This window comes from Lepisma saccharinum, chromosome 17 (assembly GCF_977018435.1).
Source record: "Lepisma saccharinum chromosome 17, izLepSacc3.1, whole genome shotgun sequence".
Lineage (NCBI taxonomy): Eukaryota > Metazoa > Arthropoda > Insecta > Zygentoma > Lepismatidae > Lepisma > Lepisma saccharinum.
In genome coordinates this window covers 32,703,447-32,727,003 of record NC_139245.1, presented here as the reverse complement: position 1 = coordinate 32,727,003, position 23,557 = coordinate 32,703,447, and the positions used below count along the sequence as shown (strand labels likewise).

The window sequence follows — 23,557 nt, the reverse complement described above, 5'->3', positions numbered from 1 at the left end:
CCCTGTGCATAGCACCACGCTTGAAGGTGTATAGGGGGTGTGGGGTAATGCCCCACACTTTATTGATCCGGTCATGAGTTGGGGTGATGTGATCAGCATCATGCCCCTGACCACCTTTACCCCCCAGGGTTTCCCCAGGTACCCATGTTATTCGACACTGGGTGGGTGCCGGGGTCGTTTCCAACGTTAGAAAATTTCCCAGATTTGAACCGACCGGGGATCGAACCCGGGACCTTTAGCATGGTAGTCAGACGCATTGTAAAAATATTTCACTTTTTCAGAGAAATTGTAGATTTATATGTAGTTTACATGGTAAATCATCTGCCTGAACTTTAATCAGTGTCCCTCTCTTCATAGTGATGTCTTCAGGAATTTTAATTTTCTCTTTTCCCTTGCAGATAGTAGTGATGCATGTGTGTAAGTGGAATTACATGTAGTGTACACACATGGTGGTGGTTTCTTTGGAGAGAAAGTCAGAATAATATTTCCAATATGGGACAGAAAAGTAGCAGACCTGTGCGGAGGACGGAGAGTGGTGGCCCGGCGTATGACACAAGAATTACCAGTGAACCAGATGTATCCACCACATCCACCCAAGACAGTGAAACAAGCCAAATAACATCACAATTGAGGAATACAGCTTTATCAGAAAACAGTAATTCCACATCACAGTATTTAGACTTTCCATTCTTAACTGAAATACCAACAGTCGAATACTTAAATGGATCCAAAATCATGTTTATCATGAGGGGATTGCCAGGAAGTGGGAAATCGGTAGTGGTGAAAGAAATACAGTCCATCTATGAAGATGTAATCGTATGCTCTGCTGATGACTACTTTGCGAGGAATGGAAAGTATGTTGTGCATTAGGTGTATTGTTAATTATCTGTTTAAGGTGTATTTCAGGTTTAAAAAATCATAACCAGTATGATTTTTTTTTTAAATCATCCTACCTTAAACATTCTTTAAAATGTCAGAATAGTTGTCTTAGATTAATTTTGGACACCATAAGTGCTCTCACAAAGTTATGTAGTTAAGTGCAAGGGTTCCCAAACTTTTTCGTTTCTTGGCACCTTTAGTGTTTCAAGATTAAATATTAATAAACACATATTTCAAAATCGGAGACGTTGTATGTGTAAAAAGTACTAAATAAGCACATATTTAGAACAGTCGTATGTAAAACCATGTGTAGACCAACAAGTCAGTGCCACCATTTCAGTGAAAATATTTGAATATTGAGTGGTGCCCCTGTAAGCCAGTTATTATCACACTTTTATCTTTTTAATTACTTACGTACCCATAATAACAAGAATTATTCCAATTTTGGCATTTAATTTGGCCAATCCCATTATTCAGCAATTCAAAATTATGCATTTAGTAACTACTGTTAGTTAATTTAATTGCATTATTGTAATTACTTAGAAGCACTGCAACTGCAATAATATGTTCCTCAGGTGAATGTGGTTAAAAAAAAAATTACATTATCTTGGTCTATTTGAACTAAGAATGCTCAGTGTAGCCAATGGCATAGCCAGATTTTTTTCAAGAAAATTGCATAAATGAGCATGTCATTTTAACCATTTATATGTGATTCTGGGCAATAATTAATGTCTTTTCGGTGATATCGCAATTGCAGAAAAGAAGATCCTTGTGTGTAGGGTGCACACAATACATTTGAGGTGTATTTCTGTTCCTAACATGAAAACTTGAGTCATTTTTTAAGAAAAATGTGTTGCAACAATTTTGGGCTTCAGCACCCCAAAATTTATGAAGAATATCTACTTTTGTTTGTTGTAAAAGTTTATTGTCAGGTACTTAAATTTGACAGAATTTTGGAAGAGACCAAGTGTGGTAATTCCATGCCTGACTACGTTAGTGAATGTATTTGTAATATTTATCTATTTCATGTGTTAACTTTAATGTGTTTATTTTCTATTTGTAGATACGAATTTGACCGAAGCAGGTTAAAAGAAGCCCATGAGTTCTGCCAGAACAAAGCAAAAGAAGCATGCAATGCTAACAGACATACAATAATAATTGATAACACTAATGTGAAGAAATGGGAGATGACTCATTACTTCCGTCTAGCAAATGACACTAATTACATAACAGTTCTTGTGGAGCCGCGGACACCTTGGAAGTTTGACATAGAGCAGCTGGCTGAGAAGAACAGTCATCAAGTGGACATCCAAGTTTTACTTTCACGTGCAAGCCAGTGGGACACTGTGATTCCAATGTATTTTGGTTGGTTCCTTAACGAAGCCGATTCAAAAGTTCTCGCTCTCATTGGTCAAGCCCTCTTGGAAGAGTGCCTCCAAATACCTGAGTTTTTAGATGATTTCAGAACTTTTAGTGGCCTGGAAAGGGTGAAAGGTAAAATATTTATTTTGGTAGTGGTAGTATTTTGCAATTATAGGTGGAGCTATGATAAGTCCTTATGTGATACTTAGTTTCTCTCTTACTGTATGCTGTGTAAACCTTAAATTTTGGGTACAAATACGTAAGAAAAGAACCAGCAAATCGATTCATTTGTGATAAAGTGGCAAGGACTTAACAAAAGTTATATGTAACTTCCTTCAAACATCGGTGTTATATTCCACACACTGTTCCATAAGCACTCAAATACTGAGAATGTATATTTACGTTATCTACAGTTTGTACATAATAGGGGAAAATGTAGATGTACATTATCCATGCCCAAAGGGTTAATACTATAAATATTAGGATAAGCACCATGAAGAAAGTTGGGGAGGGTGGGGGGTGTTGACTCACTGTACCCACTTAAGAATTACGTTGAATTTCTTTTTAATCTACAGATTTCTGTGTTTTACGTAGTATAAAATCTGTTCCAGCATGCAGAAAACACAAATAACTGAGATATTTGATCCCAAAGTATGGACCGCGTAAGTTGAAACCTGCAATTTCAGAGAATTTCACCACTATTTGTTATTAAAAACTCTTTGTATGCACACTAAATAGCGAAAGAACACGTTGAAATTAACTGTCAGTACCAAACCTAGCAATCCTAACCTAACTACTCAAAATTATTTCTTGTGGAAAGTCGTTTTGGGTGCTATATTCACTTTCGCGAAGCCTTCAGGCTGTTCTGCTACACGGTAATGTAAACTCATTATGAATGTGTAAATTACTCGCAATATAACACGTATTTTTAAAATATTCAAAAACACAAAGAATGGTACTTACGTTTTATGAGTATGTTACTTGCAAAACGTTTCAAGAATCTACTGTTCTCTTCTTCAGGTCCAAAACTACAGGAATTCAAAAGCTATGCCTAAATTGTTGTAGCCTCCATATTCCGTTACAAATTAACAGTCCCTGAATTTTAAAGATCCTTTCCATCTAAAACACGTATTTCAACATTGAACAATTTTAAAAAGTTGAAAATCGGCCTGTGTCACTTCACTACCCATAGTAACCCCAGTATGTTCCCTCGATGAAATGTCGTTTTGCAAATAACATACTCATAAATCGTAAGTACCATTTTTTGTGTAATACGTATTATACGGTAAAGTAACACGCTAAGGTAACAGATGTACTTTACTTCACAAGAACACATTTCCGAGAGCTAGAATCAACTGAAAAGGTTTATAAACAACAAAACCTTGATGAAGCATGAAAATATTTCACTTTCTCAAGGGGGTACAGAGTGTCATGGGTACTGAAAGTTGTGCAAGAGATGGCGGCCTTTGTGACAAAGTAGGAAAGTTCTATCTAATCTTGAATCAGTCTCAAGGCATGAAGGTTGCTTTTTCCATCACTTAGTCATTCATCTTCATCATCATGATTGACCTAGAAATGTGGAAATTAATATAAAATAACCAATATAGAAATATAATTGAGTATATACCGCGTGAGGCACCTAAAAGTACCACCTGAAATAGCGAAGAAACCAGAAACAGTAGCGATATGAGGTTTGCGCGAAACAATAATATCAAATGGGGCTCGTAAATCGGAGGTATGGGGTGGGTCGAAAAATATCGACAAATGGGGCATCTGGAGCAAAGTCATATTTTTTTAAATAGAACAATATACAATAACATGCATAATATAAAAGAGCACACGCAGAGAAACACAACGCCGTTGGTCTCATGCATCTACTGCACATAGGAACGAAGATATGGCCATGTGAAAATATGTAAACAAAGTAACAAGTGGCCCACTTGACCGTCAGTACCACAGCATGTAAGACTTCTCAGGTGCCTGACAGAACTGCCTTTATGCAGAGCAAGTTTTGATAGCAGGTCCACGAGATCGTGTTAGTTCATAGCAAGCAGTCGTAGTGGTAAGAGCGAAGATTATGGTGTTCACAAACATAGAAAAAGCGGACATGATCCTGATTTATGGGGAATGCCGAAAGAATGCCTCAGAAGCCTACCGTGTGTACGCAAAGAGATAAGTTATTTATTAAATTAAGAGACACCGGAAGTGTAATACCACGAGCACGTGTGCGGAACAAGCCAACTACAGGTGAGGCAGGTGCAACAAATGTTCTCGCCACTGTTGCTGTGAATCCGCTCGTTAGCTCCCGTAAAATTGCCAGGGTTGCTGGGATGACTCAGCGAAGTGTATTGCGCATTCTGTACACACACAAGTTTCACCCATATCATATCTCCCTCCATCAGGAACTTCACGGAATGATTTTGTGGACCATGTTCGGTTTTGCACATGGTTGTTACGACACGACACACCCTATTTGTCACGTATCCTCTTCACTGGCGATGCAACTTTTACCAATCATGGAAATGTCAACCTAAGGAACATGCACTATTGGTCGGTGACAAATCCACATTGGCTTCGCCAAGTGGAACGCCAGCGCCCATGGAGTGTGAACGTGTGGTGTGGTATAGTGGGTGAACATCTCATAGGCCCTTTTTTTATACAAGGGACACTGAATGCTGACCGATACATACAGTTTTTACAACATGAACTGCCTGTACTATTGGAGGACATACCACTTCAGACAAGGAAGGATATGTGGTACCAACATGACGGGTGCCCAGCTCACAGTGCAAGACGCGCTACAGCATGTGTGGAAAATACATTTCCAAATCGTTGGATTGGACGTGGAGGGCCTGTCAAATGGCCGGCTCGTTCCCCAGATTTGACACCGTTAGACTTTTTCCTGTGGGGAAAGCTGAAGGACATTGTCTACCGGGATGTGCCAACAACTCCAGAGGATATGCAACACCGCATTACTGTGGCCTGTAGGGACATTCCCTACGAGATGCTACATTCTGTGCAACGATCTTTGCGTGGGCGCCTCGTTGCCTGTATCGCATCTGACGGCCACCACTTTGACAGGTTTTCGCTTCTTACGCAGTGGTTCTTCGACATACTGTCATGGTCATTTTCATTATGCTGTAACACTGTCAAATACATGGTGCTGACGATGTCTACTGTATTTTTTCTTCCTTTAACACGTTCTGTCTTCATCTTGTCCAATGGCTTCCGACATCTCATACTTGTACATGCCGTGGTACTGACGGTCAAGTGGGCCACTTGTTAGTTTGTTTACATATTTTCACATGGCCATATCTTCGTTCCTATGTGCAGTAGATGCATGAGACCAACGGCGTTGTGTTTCTCTGCGTGTGCTCTTTTATATTATGCATGTTATTGTATATCGTTCCATTAAAAAAAATATGACTTTCCTTCAGATGCCCCATTTGTCGATATTTTTCGACCCACCCCATACCTCCGATTTACGAGCCCCATTTGATATTATTGCTTCCCGCAAACCTCACATCGCTACTGTTTCTGGTTTCTTCGCTATTTCAGGTGGTACTTTCAGGTGCCTCACGCGGTATATATAAAATAATAAAAAACATGTTAATACCTTGTCAAATTGTACATTAGGAAAAGGAAACTGCAATCTAAGCAATGCATATGTACAAGGAGGTTCAAAATACAAATTGGTACTTTAATTTCATATTAATTGAAGCTTCTTTTTTATTTTCACTTTTATCTTTTAGTTTTTTGTGGACATTTAAACAAGCATTACTATACCAACTGAGCCAGTCCTAACTTCATGTGATTTTTCCCTTTACACTGTTTTACTGGTGAAGAATTGTCTCTTGTTAGTTGTACTGCAATTGTAGCAATTGGAACACTGATGATGTCAACTGTACATAGAATCTTCATCGTGCAGCTAAATACAGTATTACCTTAAGATTTGACACACACAGGAGATGTATTTCATGGAAATTTAATTAAAAATGCAGGTTCAACCATGATCCAACCTGTCTCTCTGGCATGCAGTGCCATTGCTCTATCGACCCAGATCTAGCTTAGCCAGTTTTTTTTTTGTTTTCACTGGTATGACATATTAGAATCTCCACCAGGTACAGATGTAAATTGATAATGGGAATGGATCTTCTGGGGGTTCCTAGAAACCTATGTCAAATCACAGTTAGAGCTATTTTAAACATTTTAGTGACTTGAACACTCCAGCCATTAAAAGTCCTAGGGTTGGCCATTTTATTGCATTCCTTGACCTAGCCATAATTGTGTTGATGGAGGTATGTATTGGAAACTTTGAAAAAGCTGCCAGCTCTTACATCAGAATTGACAGGGTCATATATTAATGATGAATAATAGATGAAGATTTTGGTGAATAGAAACCTAAAAAGTGATTTTAAAACATACTTATTACAGAAAATTAACATATCACATGTCGGTAAATAAACCCTAAATTCGTATTTGAGTTTTTTTCAGTTCATTTCATGACAAAACATGAAAAATTAACATTCCAATGTATTACTTACGTGAAATTTCCTATTTCCACGTTGCACAATTTAATGTTTAAATCTTATTAATTTCGAAGTTCTTCAGTCACTAAGGGTACGGCGTCTGGAGTGGAGATGGTACTGCGTCACTGCTTTGTTTGTTCCCGGGTGGCGGTAGTTGCAATTTCTCCCATTCGGTGGCACTGGCGTGTGTATCCTTATTTGAGTCATCTGCTTCTTGTTGTCAGGTGGCACTGTGGGGTGGTGGTTTGTGGGCTGGGCCGTGCTGCTCGGTGCGGATCCTGTTCCCTGCATGGCTGGAGGGGGGGTCGAGTATACGTGCTGCATATTTTCTTTTTCTGGTTGGGATGTTTTTGAGGATGGGGTGCCAAGTCAGGTGTGCCTCTCCATATCCAGGTTAAGTGCTGGTTTCTGTTGGATGATAGCATGGGTTTCTTTGACAGTGTTTTCTATGACAGAGCTGGTTGGGTGAAGTATGAATATGGAGGAGATGGTGTGGTTAGAGGAGTCATTAATCCTTTCTTGGACAGTGCGGATGCTTCTGCCAATGTAGGTGTTGTGGCCTTGTAGACACCAGGGGATGCAAGTTTGGGTAGGTAGTATCTCTTGAAATTGGGTAGTACTCTTCCGATTTGGGATATAGGTTTGTGTGCCAGTCGGGTGTTGAAGGGTTTGAGGGCCTTGGCAAATGTGATTGATGTAGTGGCGATCCATTTGGGTTTGGGTTTTTGGTTTGAATTATCTCTGTGTCGTGGGTGTCTGAGGTGGGCTGCTTTTGCACACCGCATGTAACCATTGTTTAGTCCTATTTCAGTTATGCATGCTATTTCATCATGGAGGTCGTCTTCTGTGCAGCTGTGTGTAAAGGCTCTTTCTGTAGAAGTTCATCCATACTCCAGCTTTTTGTTTCGGTGGGTGGTTGGATTTGGCATGGATGTACTGGGTGCCCAAACCTGGTTTCCTGTATACAGACGTGATGAATTTGTCTTGGTGTCGTTGGATGCTTTGGTCGAGAAAGTTGAGGCTGCCATTTTCTTCCTTTTCAAGGTGAAATTTATGTTAAGATGTATGTTGTTGAGGGCAGTTAGGAGATGGTTTAAGTCCTCTTTCTGTTTGTAAATGACTAGGTTGTCATCGGCATATCTTCTGTATCTTATATGCGCAAACTCTAGTTGGGTGAGTATGGATTTCTCTGCCACATGCAATACAATGTTGGATAGGGCCAGATGAAGGCTAAATTGGGCCTGACGCTTGAAATCTTCAGTGAACAATAAACACAACGACGTTATAGTTACGTCACAGGGCAAAGAATAATAGTAACTGTATAATAAGTAACGCTGTGTCTAGGCGTCCAAAATTGGGGCTCCAAATTTCATTCAACGATTTATTTTCATGTTAATATAGCAAAAGAAAACTGTTTAGCTTTCGGAAAAGTCTGGTCTCTTTTCATCTGGGTCTATTTCAGAAATGGGCCTAATGCTACAGCATCAATAGCACCCACCTTATTCCGGCCCTGGGGTTGCCCATCGCTAGGCTTCCTGTCTGGTGGAAGAAACTGTCTTCAAACTGGAAATAGTTGTGGGTGAGGCAAGCTTGTAGGAGGTTGCAGATTTCATCTGTTACAAATGGTTGCGTGCCATTGCTGAGGAGCCATGTTTTGGTAGTCAAGTGCAAGGCTGATTGGGCTGTAGGAGTACATATCCACTACGTCTATGCGGGCTAGTTTACAGTTGTTGGCTTTAACGAAGGTGGTGACAAATTTTTTGCTTCAGGCTGTTTTTTTAGGCAGTAAGTAAGTTTGTCATTGTGAGTGGTCAGTTTCTGGAGGAGCCATTTGGTTAGGTGAACACTGGGTTGATTGAAGCCGGCCACTATGATTCTTAGATTCTTAGTTCCCGGTTTATGAGTGTGCCATATGCACAGGAAAGGCTGGGTTCAGTGTTGATGAATTTCTTCCTTTCACTTTCTTGGAGGAGGGCATAATTCTCAATGGCTGTATTGTATCTGCTTGTGGTGTCATGTTTCAGTTTTTTGTAGCCTTCAGAGCTTAGTTTCGCTGTATTGGATTACCTTTGTCCAATTTTATGCACCAACAATTGTTGTCCTGTAGCAACTTTCGGAATTCCTGTGTCGTGTTCCTTAGTTTACTATGCACTGTGGGTTTATGTTTTCCAGTAGGTTGGGCATTTTGGCGAAGGAAGGTCTTGTAAAGTAATTTTCACAATATTTTGTGTTTTTCTACTTTTGCTGACTTTGCATATACCTGAAGAATTGCCACAACGATGAAGCAGTTGCAGTAACAAACTTTTCTTTGTTTAGTAATCACTTAAATATGTCTGTCATCTTGAACTTGAATGATATATTTTTGTCTTATCTAAATGGGTCATGCTCCTTTGTGCTAATACTTTTATTACTAAATTCATTGTACTTACGTTGACCTTTTTTACAGATATATTGGGATATTACTTCCCTCCAGAATTTACAAAAGGCGGAATCTTACATTGTACGTCAAAATTTTGCCGAGGTGGTAAAATCCCAGGTTCCAGAAGGTATGCAACTAGCACCGCCATCACAAATGCATGCGGAAAGTGTTACACCATAAACATTGTGGGTATTGTGATGACACCACGTGCCCTTGGTGCACGTGTTCAGTTGGATGACGATCAGCTCACGCTGTGGGACAACGAACTGGTCGACACTGAAGTAAATACATTCAAGCCTGCTCAGATGAACTCGGGGAGAGGTCATAATCAAAGCTTCAATGGTAGTCCTGTTAGAGACAAGGAGGAGACTTCTCGACAGCAGTATTCTCCACATTGCCAAGCATCCTTAGTCCTAATGCAGCAAGACCACACGTTCCATCCTGTGAAGGGAATTGGTAGCCGAGCCCACATAACGCTGGGCTCAGCCGAAGGAATTGCCCCTGTCACCACAGGGTTGGAAGTTTTAGACATAGTGGATTGTGAAGCGAAACAAGATGTTAACCCACAACATGAAACATTCAGTATGCCTAGAGGTTTGTTAAGGAATTATGGTGACGGTAGATGGTGTTTATATATGAAGCAAAAAATAGTTGTTAATAGCTTATTCAGTGGTTTTTATTAAATGTTTTACCACACTGTACAAGGCTCACAATTAAGAAATGCAGTATTTTTGTACTATATTATTTGTTTTTAAATGGAATAGTACAAACAAACATCACTAATCTATTATTATATTCTTCGTGATCTTTGCTAGGTTCTTTTTATGTTCTGCAATTTGTTATTGGTGTGTTATAAATATTGTACATAACTGCAATTTACTGATTGTGTTTTAAATTTGAAGTTTATTTTTGAAAGCCTGTATACACACACACACACACGTATGTGTATATAATTGAAGTAGAATGTAGGAGGAAACAGATCTAATAAGTGATTACTCGTTCCTTCCCACTTTGACATGTATTATATCTAGAGGACATTCCATTGTGGAATGTTTATTATATTTTAAATATTCTTCACACAGAATAGATCTTACATGTTGTTCATATGACATAATATACATACAATAAAGGTTAGCTTAGATACAGAAAAACCTTGATGTATAGGTTCACCATTGGACAAAATTTTACAAAGTATTTTTTCCTGCTGTTCATTTTAGTAAAACTAGCACCGTCCTATTTAGAATTTTGCAATGTGAATTCACTTACGTATCCACAAACACATTGCACAACTGTGCTCATAACACAGGTCAACACACATTGCATAAGGTTTTCCAATGGTTTTAAGGTAACTGGGGTGCTGATTCCAAATCTGATCTCAGATTTGCTCTATCACATCTCATTTGTATGCTATTGGCAAATCCCATTTTCGTTGATTTTACCCGGAATTGACCCGTGGTCACTATCACATCAGGTTTTTGAGATATCAAATATTGCATTTTCAATAAAAACAGCACATTTATGATCATATATGAAGAGCTAAACAGACATACAGATGAGAATAAGATAAGATACAATATACAATAATAACGAAACAAACATTTAATGAGCCGTAGCACAGTTGTGAATGCATATAAATGCAAGTGAAGGCATATTACCATGTAGGAATTGAAATGTGAAGATTAGAAAATGAAATGAAATGTGAAGATAAGTAAATTATGTACCAAGGTATGTTGACTGCTGCATCTGCAGAAACGACCTCTTCTTTGATGATCTCCGGTGTTCAGCTTCTGGAATGTCTCTCATCAAGGACCAGCAGTATCTGCCATCATGTTGGAGTCCCATCGGCCTTGGTAACGTTCTTCCATAACTTTAATGTCTTGATGAAAGCATTCACCTTGCTCTTCGCTCAAATGACCCAAGTTCTCTGGATCAAGAGCTTTGACAAATTGCTTCATTAATCCAAGTTTTATGTGCAGTGGGGGAAATACAATTTTATTCCTATCAACCAAAGGCTCATTCTTGATGTTCTTGTCACCAGGCGTCAAACTGATTCTTGGTGGCCAGGTCCTTTTAACCCAGTGTTCTAATGTAGCCCTACTGTCCCAGTAGCACAGGAAACAAGGGTATTTGGTGTGACCTCCTTGCTGCCCCAGCAGAAAATTAACCATTTTCAAATCCACACAAATTACCTATCCATAAACAAGATATTCCAATCTATCCAGAATTGTCTTGATGTTTGCACACTCTTCTTTCATTCGTACAGAGTGTCCTATTTGGATTGAACCATATATATTTCTGTTGTGCAGTAACACACATTTCAAACTCCGTTTACTATTGTTAATAAAAAGTCTCCATTCACTTGAATCATATGTAGGCAGTCCCATATTCAGAAGAAGCCCTTCTACATCATTACAATAAACAAGTTGACCATCTGAATGGAAGTACTTTCCCAGTGCTGCTTCTCTGTTTTGATAAAAGGAGACACGAGTGCCAGGTCTGAGTAGTCCTTTCTCTTTCAGCCTGGAAGCCAACAATTCAGCAGACTGCTTTGGCAAATACAAATCTCTTACCAGATCATTCAATTCAGGCTGACTAAACAGAGAAATTTTATCAGTATCTGCAGCAGATGGCGTATATTCGGTCAGAGCATCATCCTCATCATCTGTAGAAGCAGGTGAAGTGAGGGTTTCAACATCAATCTCTGGTAGCTCAGTAAATGCAGGCAAAGGTATTTCCTCACAGTGTTCAACTGGTCGTCTGGCAGATGGGACATCTGGGTATTGTAAGTGGTGTTTGTTTCGTCTTATTGAAACCTTTTACATTGACAAGGCAGAAGTAGCAGTCATCCAAAAGATTTGTTGGTTCTCTCCAAACCATTGGCACACCTAACTTCAGCTTAGTATTCTTTCCTTTAGACCATGATCGCAAAGTTTCAACACAGGTCTTGCACACTTTGTGGGGAGCCCAATTTTTGTCTTAGTCTCCCAGTCGTACCTTAAAGTAGGCAAGATACACCTTCTTGACAAAGGTATTGATGTTGTGCCTTTGATCCCTCAAAGTGAAGCTGCCACAGATGTAGTAGAAGATATCTGCATTATTACGGCAAGTCCTTCTTCCTGATGTTGTAGCCATTGTTAGATCACGACCTGCAGATGAAAAATATGACATAAATGTTGATGTCTACATAAAAGCATATTATAAACACACTATCCTGCAAATACAACGCCATCTTTTATCACTAAAGCACTCACTGACTTGCAACAACTAGTAATCATAAGTGACCACCGGTCAATTCTGGGTAAAATCAATGAAAATGGGATTTGCCATTAGCATACAAATGAGAGCAAATCTGAGATCAGATTTGGAATCAGCATACTGAAATTAGTCTAAAACAGTTGGAAAATTCCATGCCAGAAAAAATATTTTTTTTTTGTTGACCGGTGTAATAATATTAAAATATCTTAATCATAAAGTGGGAATCATAGAATTTAAGACCGTCTGTTAACAAAAGCACATGTACCTTAACAGTGTTGCCAACTTATGAAAATAAAATACTCCACATAGCCACAAGGTGCAAAGACATTCCATTTGTCAAACGATGCAGAATAAGAAGTGTTTCACTGATGACCTGTTGGGAGTTATATGTACGTATCACTCATCATCATTGTCGGGATTAGCAACAAATGGAAGAAAAGCGATGCTAAATAACAAAAATCCAATACAAAATGCAACTAATGACAAATGTGCGTGCCAAACGTGGTCGATATACATCTCAATGCCACATGTTCCAGTATCCTCCACAGTGTACCTCAAAATCTCTATGGTTACATAATCCAAAAACACACTCGTATGTCTTTGTCACCCCGTTCGAAAATGCTGGTTTATGCAGCAAAAACACGAAGGGAAGCTAAAACTGCAACTTAGTGAAGCATTGTCCCTGGCAAAAACATTTGGGGAAAGAAGACTGTAAGATACACAAATATGATGGCGTTTGCTTGAATTTCTTCGGTTCGGTGAACCGGAGTGACACCATTACATGGATTGCTGCTTCGACTCACCAGTGACGTACGATATCCAGGTTTCGTATCCAGTCACTATGTGAGAAAACAAGTCATCCCCATCCTTCTCCTAGCAGGCCAAAAAATCACGTGCGTATATCATTCTTTCATCTTTGTGTGTGTTTGTCAACATTTTGGGCACCCACCTCGCACACAGTTTGCGATAACCCAGATTGTCTGTTACAATTTGGTGCAATGCTTTTATCAAGACACTTCAGAAAGTCCTTGACTAGATCAATAATGGTGAAATGGCGATTGGATTGCACTTTCTCGTCAACACATTGCACAAGGTCATCCGTCTGAACACTAGGCATGCCACTCTACTCGTCGTCATGAACATTTGAACGTCCTTCCCGAAAAGCATGGCACCATTGTCTTACCTTTCAATACTGTTGGTCCGTAAATGGCACACAATTTCCGATGAATGTCAGCTGCACTCAGTCCTTTTGCGTTGATAAATCTAAACGAGATAGTCACCGATCTCACCTCGTATTTGGCGGGATTTTCTATTACAGCAGCCATTTCAACTTCCTGCTACTCGCACATATGCACCTCCACACTGAGAAATATACCTCTGTTGCAGGCACAGAATACTAAAGCATGCTTCTGTGCACGCGCAGCTTCGTCAGTGTTGCTAGTCCCAAGTAAAAAAGTATCGACCTTTTTTTTTTTTTTTTACATGTACCTCGTGTATCTATCAACCTACTCAGTGATGCTTCATGCTAGAGTATCAAATCTCAGCTGTTCTGTGGGAGCAATAAAGCAATCACCTATTGTACTTAACTTAGAGCTGAGTTGCATAAAAGCCGGCTTTATTGAATGGGTGTTTTTTTTTTTTTTTTTGAAAAAATCAATTTTGGGGGGAAAAACGAAAATTTTGTCTTTTTATTAATTACAGCTAAGCTATTTTACTTGAAGTTACTGTTATGAGTTTACAGGTTTGTAGTGACATATTTCACAAGTAGCTAAAAAAAATTATATGATGTAGCAGACAACAGACAGATATTGGCCAATCCCTTGGACGCATATTGCATAGTGGTTCAGATACAATTTTAACCCTAGCTTACCGAGGGGGAAGTGCTTGCAGGCCCATCATCTCTATATATTAGATTTTTCAACTGTTTGAAAATAAATTACTTGCTCCCTAGGATGTTCGCAATATGTCTGTATTACTTTTGTTCATAAAAACATAAATGTAAAGTACTTGGTGGACATATCAGGCACCATCTTTGAATTTGAGACACTCATGCCAGTGACAGTGTAAAGATTTTTTTAAATTTACATTTACGGCCAGTCTTATTTACTTCTGCTGTTTTAGTGCCAGTGTTTTTCACCCGCCAGGCTGCAAAAGGTCCGTTGCACCCAGGGGTTGACGACTAATTTAAATCTAATTTTATATTTGACTGCAAGTCTATACATAATTGAACTATGATTATGCCATAGTTGATTTATTAATATTAATTGAGGGTGCATATTAATTCACATATAAACTTTAAAGATCAGAAATGTATTTATAAATGAAATTGTTGGGATCAGGGCATCGACTTGTAAGAAATAAATGTACTGGGCTGTGGTCTCACAAAGGTTGAGAACCACTGCAACAAGCAGCCAAAATATATCACTAGTTGCTCAGTGACCAGGTTTAGCAGCCATTTAACAAAATTATACATGATGTACCGGAAAGCCAGAATACAAATATATATTACTGAACACAAACTTTAATTAAGGTACTCACGTTTTCCGCGAATCTGTTTTACATTATTTTCTATTAATTTTGGTAGCCACTGCTACCATCCTCGTGGCAGTGGCTACCGAAATTAATAGAAAATAATGTAAAACAGCTTCTCGGAAAACGTGAGTGCCTTAATTATCTATTACCGCATCTCTCATTCCCATAGTGTGAACAAATTTTAATGTAAAGAGATTTGATACTAGATTGATTTTCAAAAAGTAGAGCAGGATTTTTCTTGCTTCATGTACGTGTTTGTATAACAAATTCAAACATTGAAAATCATATCATACTATTAGGTTCTATTAAAAACACGAGAATATGTTTATACTACATAGATATATTTAATAAGCTTACAGAATTATGAAGATATATCACTCAGAAAGAACCGCCCATTCAAAAAAGCCAGTTTTTTTAAAAACACTGTTTACGCCTAGCTACAAATTTTGTATTGTAAATTGTATTTTATATTTAGAAATGAGTCTATTTTACAGTAGGGAGATAAACGAAAACCATGGAACAGGAAAAATACTGCCAACTGCAGTATTTTCAGTGATTTGAGAAAGTTTTGTAAAAAAAAAAGCCCAATCAAAAAGCTGCTGAAAAAACACTTGTTTTTTTAACCAAAAAAGCTGGATTTGTTCGACCACTTCCAACTCTAGTTCAAAGTAGTTCAGAATAATTATAAATGATAATGTATGTTTTCCATTTGAACTGTGCCATAGAAATCTACCAGAGTTTTAAAATTGTCAATTTCACATAATATAATCACAAAATTCATAATTAACAGGCCATTTAGACTGTAAATACGTGCATGGCTATTTTACATACTCCAGAAAAATATCAGCCAAAAGTTACTAATTGCCATCGTAACAGGTGCAGATCCAGCCGATCGCCCCTCCCAACTGCCAAGTTTTTGGATTTATTATTATGCCTAATATTTTTGAAGACTGAAATGTTCTGCCTTTTGTCACCAAGTTTTACAGGTTTGGCAATATTTTTTTTTAAAAAGTTTGATTTAAGTTAACTTTATGCTCAAGATAGGCTAATCGAAACTGGGCCTACAGTTTAAATTCGGATCCGAACCACTGTTCAATATGCATCAAATGGGGATCGAACCCAGTACCCCTTGAGACAATAGGTTTTTTTTGTTTTCTTTGTTACTGCGGCAATGAGAGGAATTATGATAACAACATACAATAATAACGAGGGCTGTGTCCCTATTTTGCAAGACAAATCACTAATCTCTGAAACATGGTAGCCAGATTAGTTCCTGTTTACTGCATGATATCTTGTTTATGTAAAAAAGAGTGCAACTGTACGTTGGAATTGATTCTTGGTGATGTAAGGCACACTACTGAAATTCGCCCCTCCCAACTGAAACTTCTGGATCCACCACTGCATTGTAATGTCATGGAATTTGATTTTCGAATCGTTTTTCCATACCGTGTGGAACACACAATTGCTGTTGCTGTTTGAACTTTGCAAGTAATTTGGTGCCTAGCAAAGTAGTAATAAATGTAAAGTGAGTGGTGCCTAGTATTGTGTGCTTGTGTTATTTTTACCTTGGCATTTGTGTGCCTATGCACTCTGATGGCTGTACTGTTATGTGGCAGGCCAGTATAATCCCTACTGAGTACTCGTAGGAATGGTTTGTTTTCCAGTGCATAAGTTATGTGCGAAGGTCTATTGTGTTACATGTAGCATATTTTGAAACAAAGATAACTGTCGATGCAGTGCTACTTAGAAGGATAGCAAGTTCAGCAGAATGGAGGTTATTTTAGGCTGTAATCAAGTTTGCCTTTTGCCAATTGTGAATAAGCTGATAGGAATGCCTTTGTTAAACATTGCAACAGATGCATTATTTAGTCTCTTAAAGCATAAACCTTTCATTATAGAGTGAAGTAAATGTTGAATAATGCTAATATAGTGTTACAACAAATGAAGGAAAGGTTATTAGATTTTTATCTATCCATTGGGAGGAACTTTTCCTAGTTTCAAAACATAAATGTAATATTGTAATATCATAGCTCTGGTCATCAGATATTGGTTTTCTTACATTCTTCCCTAGAACATATTTGTTAATGTTTTTCCTTAGTTCTGTTCAGTTTCAATTCCACTTGAAACTCGTGTTTCTATCAGGATGCACAGGATAAAATTAAACTACTTCTCACATATATTTGTGGCATAAGAGCATATAGTATTAAAAAACACCATGTAGCATACCATGTGAGTTACCAACATTATATCATTGATATTTAAATGTATGTTATTAATTTTTACACTTTATAAATCTGACAGAAATTGGCTTGTTAATTTACTACAAAACTATGTGGTATAGTTCACACACCAGAATGAAGACTGAAAACCGTATATCATACTGAAAGTAAAGGAAGAAGGTAATGATAAAACTTTCAGAGTACAAGTCCGAAGAAATAAGTGGATATGCATTGTAATTTTTAAAACAAATTTGGCCCTTCCTAATGATTTAAATAATGAAACACAGGATAGAGTAAATCACTTGGGTACAAGTTAAAAAAGTTGAAATGAAAACAGCTTCTTTAAGGTCATTTAAAAAGAAAAAAGTTTTAGTTCCTAGCTAAGTTTTTAACTCTGTACTTGTTAGTATTTTTAGTTTGAATTCTAATGTCAGTGACATGTGGCAGTGAATAGTTAGTTATATTTCAAAATGATTAGTGCACTTCCTTCAAATTTCTTTTCAATAGTCCAGATCACTGCAAAGGCTTTCATTAATGATATGTATGGTAACAACTATTCATTCAGAATTTGTTACATAAAATGAGTATGGCATTCCAAAACAAAAACAGGATCAATACTTCCATCATGTAAATTTTTAAGAAAAATGTATGCATGTTTTGATTGTAAATTTTAGAATGTGGTTGTGATTTCTACTCAGTCCATTATATTATATGTTTCTTCTTTGGAAGTGCTCAAACAAATGTAAATACCTGATAATTCAGAGTGATATCAAAATATATTTATAAATTTACAATATATTTTTTTTTTTTTTAAAAAAAGCAAAACCAACCTTGCCATTTTGTTAAAAAAATATTGTTACTAAAATTGTTATTGATACATGTGAGTGTAATTAAGGTTTTTGCAATAAAATTGATTGCTGCTATTTAATTCCAGTGTTAATTTTTTATGTTACTCTTTTTCATTGCAAATGATGTTCAGCTTAGCTGAACTATTAACTACATGTACAGTAGAGTAACGAGATATTTTACAGGAGATTTGGATACATAACTTTTTTAAATAACCTGCACTAAGCTTTTCATCTGGCCTTTTGTGCATCTCAAATAAACTAGGACAGCCAATTCACGAGTTCCGGGTGTGACAATCACACACTTTAAATCTAAATATTTTGTAAGCGAAGACATTGAGCTCATCCATATCATAATTATAGTATTCAGAATGATGACTTTGTTACTGTTCGTAAGAGTGAACTCTTTGAACAGTATTGTTGGGGGCAATTCAAGGATAACGAAAGTTCCGTGTGTAACTCATATGTAAAGCCCGGATTTCTATGTAATTACATATTTTTTCCTTTATATGTACAAGCGTGGAATTAAAATATGTTGACGAATTACGTCATTAGAGATGTCACAGTGAAGTTTTATATTACATATTTTTACATATTTTACTAAATGTTACATATTCCTAAGATATGAAATATTTTTTACATAAAACAGTCCTTAAGAGGAAAATCCAATGAACTTTTGGCTTACTAGTTAAAAAAGTATCTTCTCACTTCCCCTCCCCATTTCCAGGTCTAAAAAATATAGTAACTTAAAAGTGCGATTTGCTTTCGTTGTACGTACATAGCAGTTCGTTGATTCGCCGCATCGAAACAATTACATCAAGATTCGACAGTGTTTCAGTTTCCAGTTTGTAACATGGAGCGGCAAGCAACACACAGCGAACGAAGAGAACCAACAATGGAAGGCAGCAAGTACAACGCTGAGAGGCACTTACCTTTCATCCGTACATTGTTGTGATCGTTTTGATTTTTGCAGCGGGCGGCGACAAATCTTGAATGAAGTATTGTTAACTCAACTGTAGAATTTCGTATATATATTTCGTCGCCTTTTCATTTTAACCATTGGAGTTTTAAGAAGAGCTTGCCTCAGTATTTAAACAGTGTTTTAGCTGTAGAAAGCTGGAATGGCTCCGCCTACCTCCTCGTTATCTCAAAAGTTGCGATCTTGGATAGCAGTCGATGATGCATTTACTACGGATGGTAAAGTTATTTTTTGTCGAGTGTGCGATAAGAAAGTTGGGTGCACTATGAAGTCTCAATTAGATCAACATGTTCGCACTTCACTTCATGTGAAAAACAAACAACTACGGAGTGAAAAGAAGCAAGTTTTACTAACCCAGATGCAAGAGGATTCTTCATTCAGTGTGTTTTACAAGGAAATGTGCGAAGCAATGATTGCAGCAAACATCCCTTGGTATAAAATTCAAGTACCGAAGTTCCTGGATTTTCTGGAAAAATATTGTGGCCGTAAACTTCCTGACGAGTCAACCCTTCGAAAGCGATATCTTCCACATTCCTACAAAGAAACTTTAGAATCAATTAGGGCAGAAGTAGGCAGTTCCTATGTGTGGATTTCCATCGACGAAACAACTGATGCTTTGGGACAGTATGTAAATAATTTCATTGTTGGAACGCTAATTGCTGATTCTCCATCTACACCACATCTCATTGCATGCAAAGTTCTAGAGCGTACTAATCATTCCACCATAGCACGATTTGTGAATGACAGTCTTAAATTGTTGTATCCGGATGGCGTACAAGAAGAGAGAGTTCTTCTCATGTTCACAGACAGTGCGTCATACATGTTAAAAGCTGCTACGGCACTTAAAGTGTTTTATCCTAACTTGATCCACTTTACTTGCTTGGCACATGCTCTCCAACGCATTGCTGAGGAGGTGAGAGGCAATTTCCCGGAAGTCAACCAACTTATTTCTTCCACGAAAAAGGCGTTTCTGAAGGCACCACAACGTGTGCAAGTTTACAAGGAACAATTGCCAGGTGTACCACTTCCTCCGGAACCTATTCTTACTAGATGGGGCACTTGGATCCGGGCAAGTAAGTTTTACAACGAACATTTTGAAGAAGTGAAATCTGTGCTTGACTCATTTTCGGCGGACTCAGCTGTACCGGTACGCACTGCTCAAAATCTCTTCAAGGACACCAAACTTGCTTGCGATATGGCATACATAAACAGCAATTTTGGTTGGATTGATACAAGCATAAAAAAACTTGAAACTGTTGGGCTTCCTCTCCTGGAAGCCATGGATATATATGAGGATGCAAGAAAGAAACTGTCTGCTGTTGGAGGAGATGTGGGAGAGAAAGCTCGAAGAAAATTTGACGCAGTGACTGAAAGAAACCCAGGTTACGTCAGCTTATTTACAGTGAGCCGCATTCTCAATGGTGAAACAGTTAACCCTCCCAATGATATTTCTCCCGACCACATTCACCTCCTGAAGTACGCTCCGGTTACTTCTTGTGACGTGGAGAGAAGTTTCTCTGCGTACAAGAACATATTATCTGATCGGCGACAAACATTTACTTCTGAACATTTGGAAATGTACCTGGTAACATATTGTAAGTTAAATAATTAAATACAGTGCCTGCCCCAAGATCAAAGGTAACCTGAATTTTTGTAAGTGCTTTTTGAGTGAAAAATTTTGGCAACGAAAATTTACTACTGAACATTTTGAATGGTACCTGGTGACATTGTATATTAAATATTGAATATATTCAAATTGTGGTTAATATTTTTGCTCTATAAGAAAATAAAAAATACTTAATGTAAGCATTGTAATATTGTAACTTCAATTTTTGTAAGTCTTTTTGAAATAAACATATCCCTTTGTGAGGAAAAAATGTAACAAAAATAGGAAGTAACGTTTGGAATAAATATTTATAGTACATATTTCATTATGAATTTACATATTTTTTACATATTTCAGACATTTTTATTACATATTTATGTACATATTTTAGGGGTTGATATTACATAAAAATCCGGGCTTTACTCATATGGCAATAAAAACTTGACCCACCACTTTTTTATCCATCATAATTTTTTTTGTGGTGAAATGTATATTGTAACCTTTTAACTCATGTGTTTATTATTGAGTAAATATTTTTATTTTTACTGTTATAATTTTTTTATAAAAGTTCCGGGTGTAACGTATGTGAATACCTCATCTGTTAACCCCCATTTAATACCGTAACATTTACCTAATACTTTAACTCAACAATATCAAAGGGGAAAATAATCTCCCCAACTCCTAACTTTTAATAACAACAAACTTTATTTCTGAAAATTACAAATTTATTGAGCACTCAAGTCTTGATGTAAAAGGATAACCTTTAACACCTTTGGCATTACCCTTTGCTGTTAATCTGTATTCTGAAACCATTCCAGGAAATGTATATATCAAATTAGTAACTCCTCAGTGTCCTGCACCATGGCCACGCAGTTAAGACGTCAGGCTTTAGGCTTGAGCTAGGGAAGCACACTGGTTCGAGCTTAAATGGGGACAGCGTAACAAATTTTCTCCAGAGATTTCAGTCAATATATGAGACCGGTGGCCACCCATCATCTTGAGGAAATTTAGGAGGTACGAATTAATAGCGTAACCTGGTCATGCGAACCTACAACAATGAATGCAGGGTTGTCGTGCTGGCCACAGTTCGCCCTGTAACTGGTTGGATGTTCGATCACCTCTGCTAAGGCATGTGGGAGTGAGAGGAGCAGTCAGTAGGTAGGTCCTGACCCTCAAGGGCTGTTATGCCATGTAGGGGGGGGGAGTAGCTCAGTACTACAACAACGTTAATAAGAAAATCTGCTTGGAAGTATACAGAACTCTTAACCCTTTCATTCCAATGGGTGGAGGAGAAATCTGTTTTATCTCTCGCAGAAATATCCCATTCCTTTTGACCAGTAATGTAGTTCATGCAAGATTTTTTCCAAATGGTTCCAGAAATATCGCTTTTATCAATGTTTTTGGCAGATTCCTGACTGACAAACCCAAATGTATTTCTTCTTCCTGTTAGTTTGGTCGCTAAGCAATTCCACGATCATGTAGATGCCTGCCTGCAAGAGCTCTTAATCTGGTTCAATACCTGGGTACTTGAGATTTGACTCTTCCTCAGAATCAGAAAGAGGCATCTGCAGCATCCAAGACTGAGATATAAGTAGTTTATGACTGGCTAGTTTCTGTATTTAGTTCATATCACACCTCATGATCTCTGCAGGCTGTCATGCTTTAATTACTCTTTCTAATCAAAGTGATGCAAGCTATTACACCACTTTCAGTGACATATGATACCCTAGTTTTGAGTATAAAATACTCACATGTCAAATTAATGCTTACAGTGAGGTAAAGAAGTCAATTTGTGTGTAATTTGATGCTACAAAAGTTGAAGCTTTTACTTAAATAGAACTCAAGCAGAATTCCATTAAGAATCTGTATAACTAGCTTTGATTCAGCTGGGGATAAAAAAAATAGTTGCCTAGGCTAGTCAAAATTGTAAGCTTAGGCTTACTGTCATCATTAGGGCCTGGGACTGTATGTTATAACATATTTTTCATTTGGCTTCGGATCTAATATTGGGGTGAGATCTTTACATATCTGATGAAAATCAACCAAAATAGACAAACGTCACAAAGCATATTTTGACATATTTCACCAGTTTTGCATTTTTACAACATATTTCTTCAATTTTGTTGTAATAAGACATATTTCTGTATAATTTCGTAATTCTCTTGTACATAATCGGATAGTTCATATTGTCGATGACAGGATCTGGAAATTACTTAGGAAGAAAGATGCCATCTTTTCTTCGTACAGAACAATAATACACCACTTTTTTTTTATCCTGCCGACAATTGATAGCCATGCAATCATTATTGAGGGAAAATGTTCCCCATGCATCTGCTGCCAGGTTTCTTCTCAGACTACAAGGACATCATATGGAAAGCTGGTTTGTGAATTACTTTTCATAATGCAGCCAATGATAATAATGCTCTTATGCATTACAGTACCTTAAATGCAGATGGTACAACACTTCCCAACACCCTACCTGAAGCAGCCAAGTGCATTATCAAGACCATGTAGCTAAGAATACCAGATGAAACTAATTATGCTTTCAAATACAAAGCAAATATTCTGAAAAATCCACAAGTTCCTATTGGATTTTTCACTTACCAGTGTGTCCAAAAACTAGCCTCTGGTGGACATTACGAATTTGATGCTACTAATCAATTCATTAGTATACGGTATGATATGCCAGATTTTGTAATCGTACTGTTCCAGACTGGGAGAGAAAACACACAAGAAAAAGATTCCAGCAAATTTGATAATTGCAAAATTAAAAATATTTATCTTAAAAATGGACGTAATGAGATTTTCCCCCATGAAAATTATAATCTGGACATAGCACAAGATGACTATCTCAAATTATATGAGGCTTACACTGCTTACAAAAGAGTAACTCAAGGAAACATAGTAGATGTATACTATACTCCCAGTGAAT

At 37.6% G+C, this 23,557-nt stretch overlaps 2 protein-coding genes across 2 annotated transcripts in view; one reads left to right on the top strand and one right to left on the bottom strand.

The window, feature by feature from the left end:
* Positions 1 to 23,557, bottom strand: part of JMJD4 (jumonji domain containing 4) — a 308,681-nt gene that overhangs the window by 64,586 nt on the left and 220,538 nt on the right. The gene's annotated exons all lie outside the window — the stretch shown is intronic.
* Positions 426 to 18,407, top strand: LOC146001665 (2',3'-cyclic-nucleotide 3'-phosphodiesterase-like). Its single transcript, XM_083139282.1, has 3 exons — positions 426 to 854; positions 1,943 to 2,373; positions 9,217 to 18,407. The coding sequence occupies exons 1-3, from the start codon at positions 493 to 495 to the stop codon at positions 9,870 to 9,872; spliced, it is 1,449 nt and encodes a 482-aa protein (XP_082995408.1). The 5' UTR covers positions 426 to 492; the 3' UTR covers positions 9,873 to 18,407.

Bases quoted from the DNA above. Each gene is read 5' to 3' on its own strand.
- LOC146001665 (XM_083139282.1), top strand. From the start codon at position 493: ATGGGACAGAAAAGTAGCAGACCTGTGCGGAGGACGGAGAGTGGTGGC. The intron at 855-1,942 runs GTATGTTGTGCA...TTCTATTTGTAG, and splicing joins TACTTTGCGAGGAATGGAAA to ATACGAATTTGACCGAAGCA. The intron at 2,374-9,216 runs GTAAAATATTTA...CCTTTTTTACAG, and splicing joins TGGCCTGGAAAGGGTGAAAG to ATATATTGGGATATTACTTC.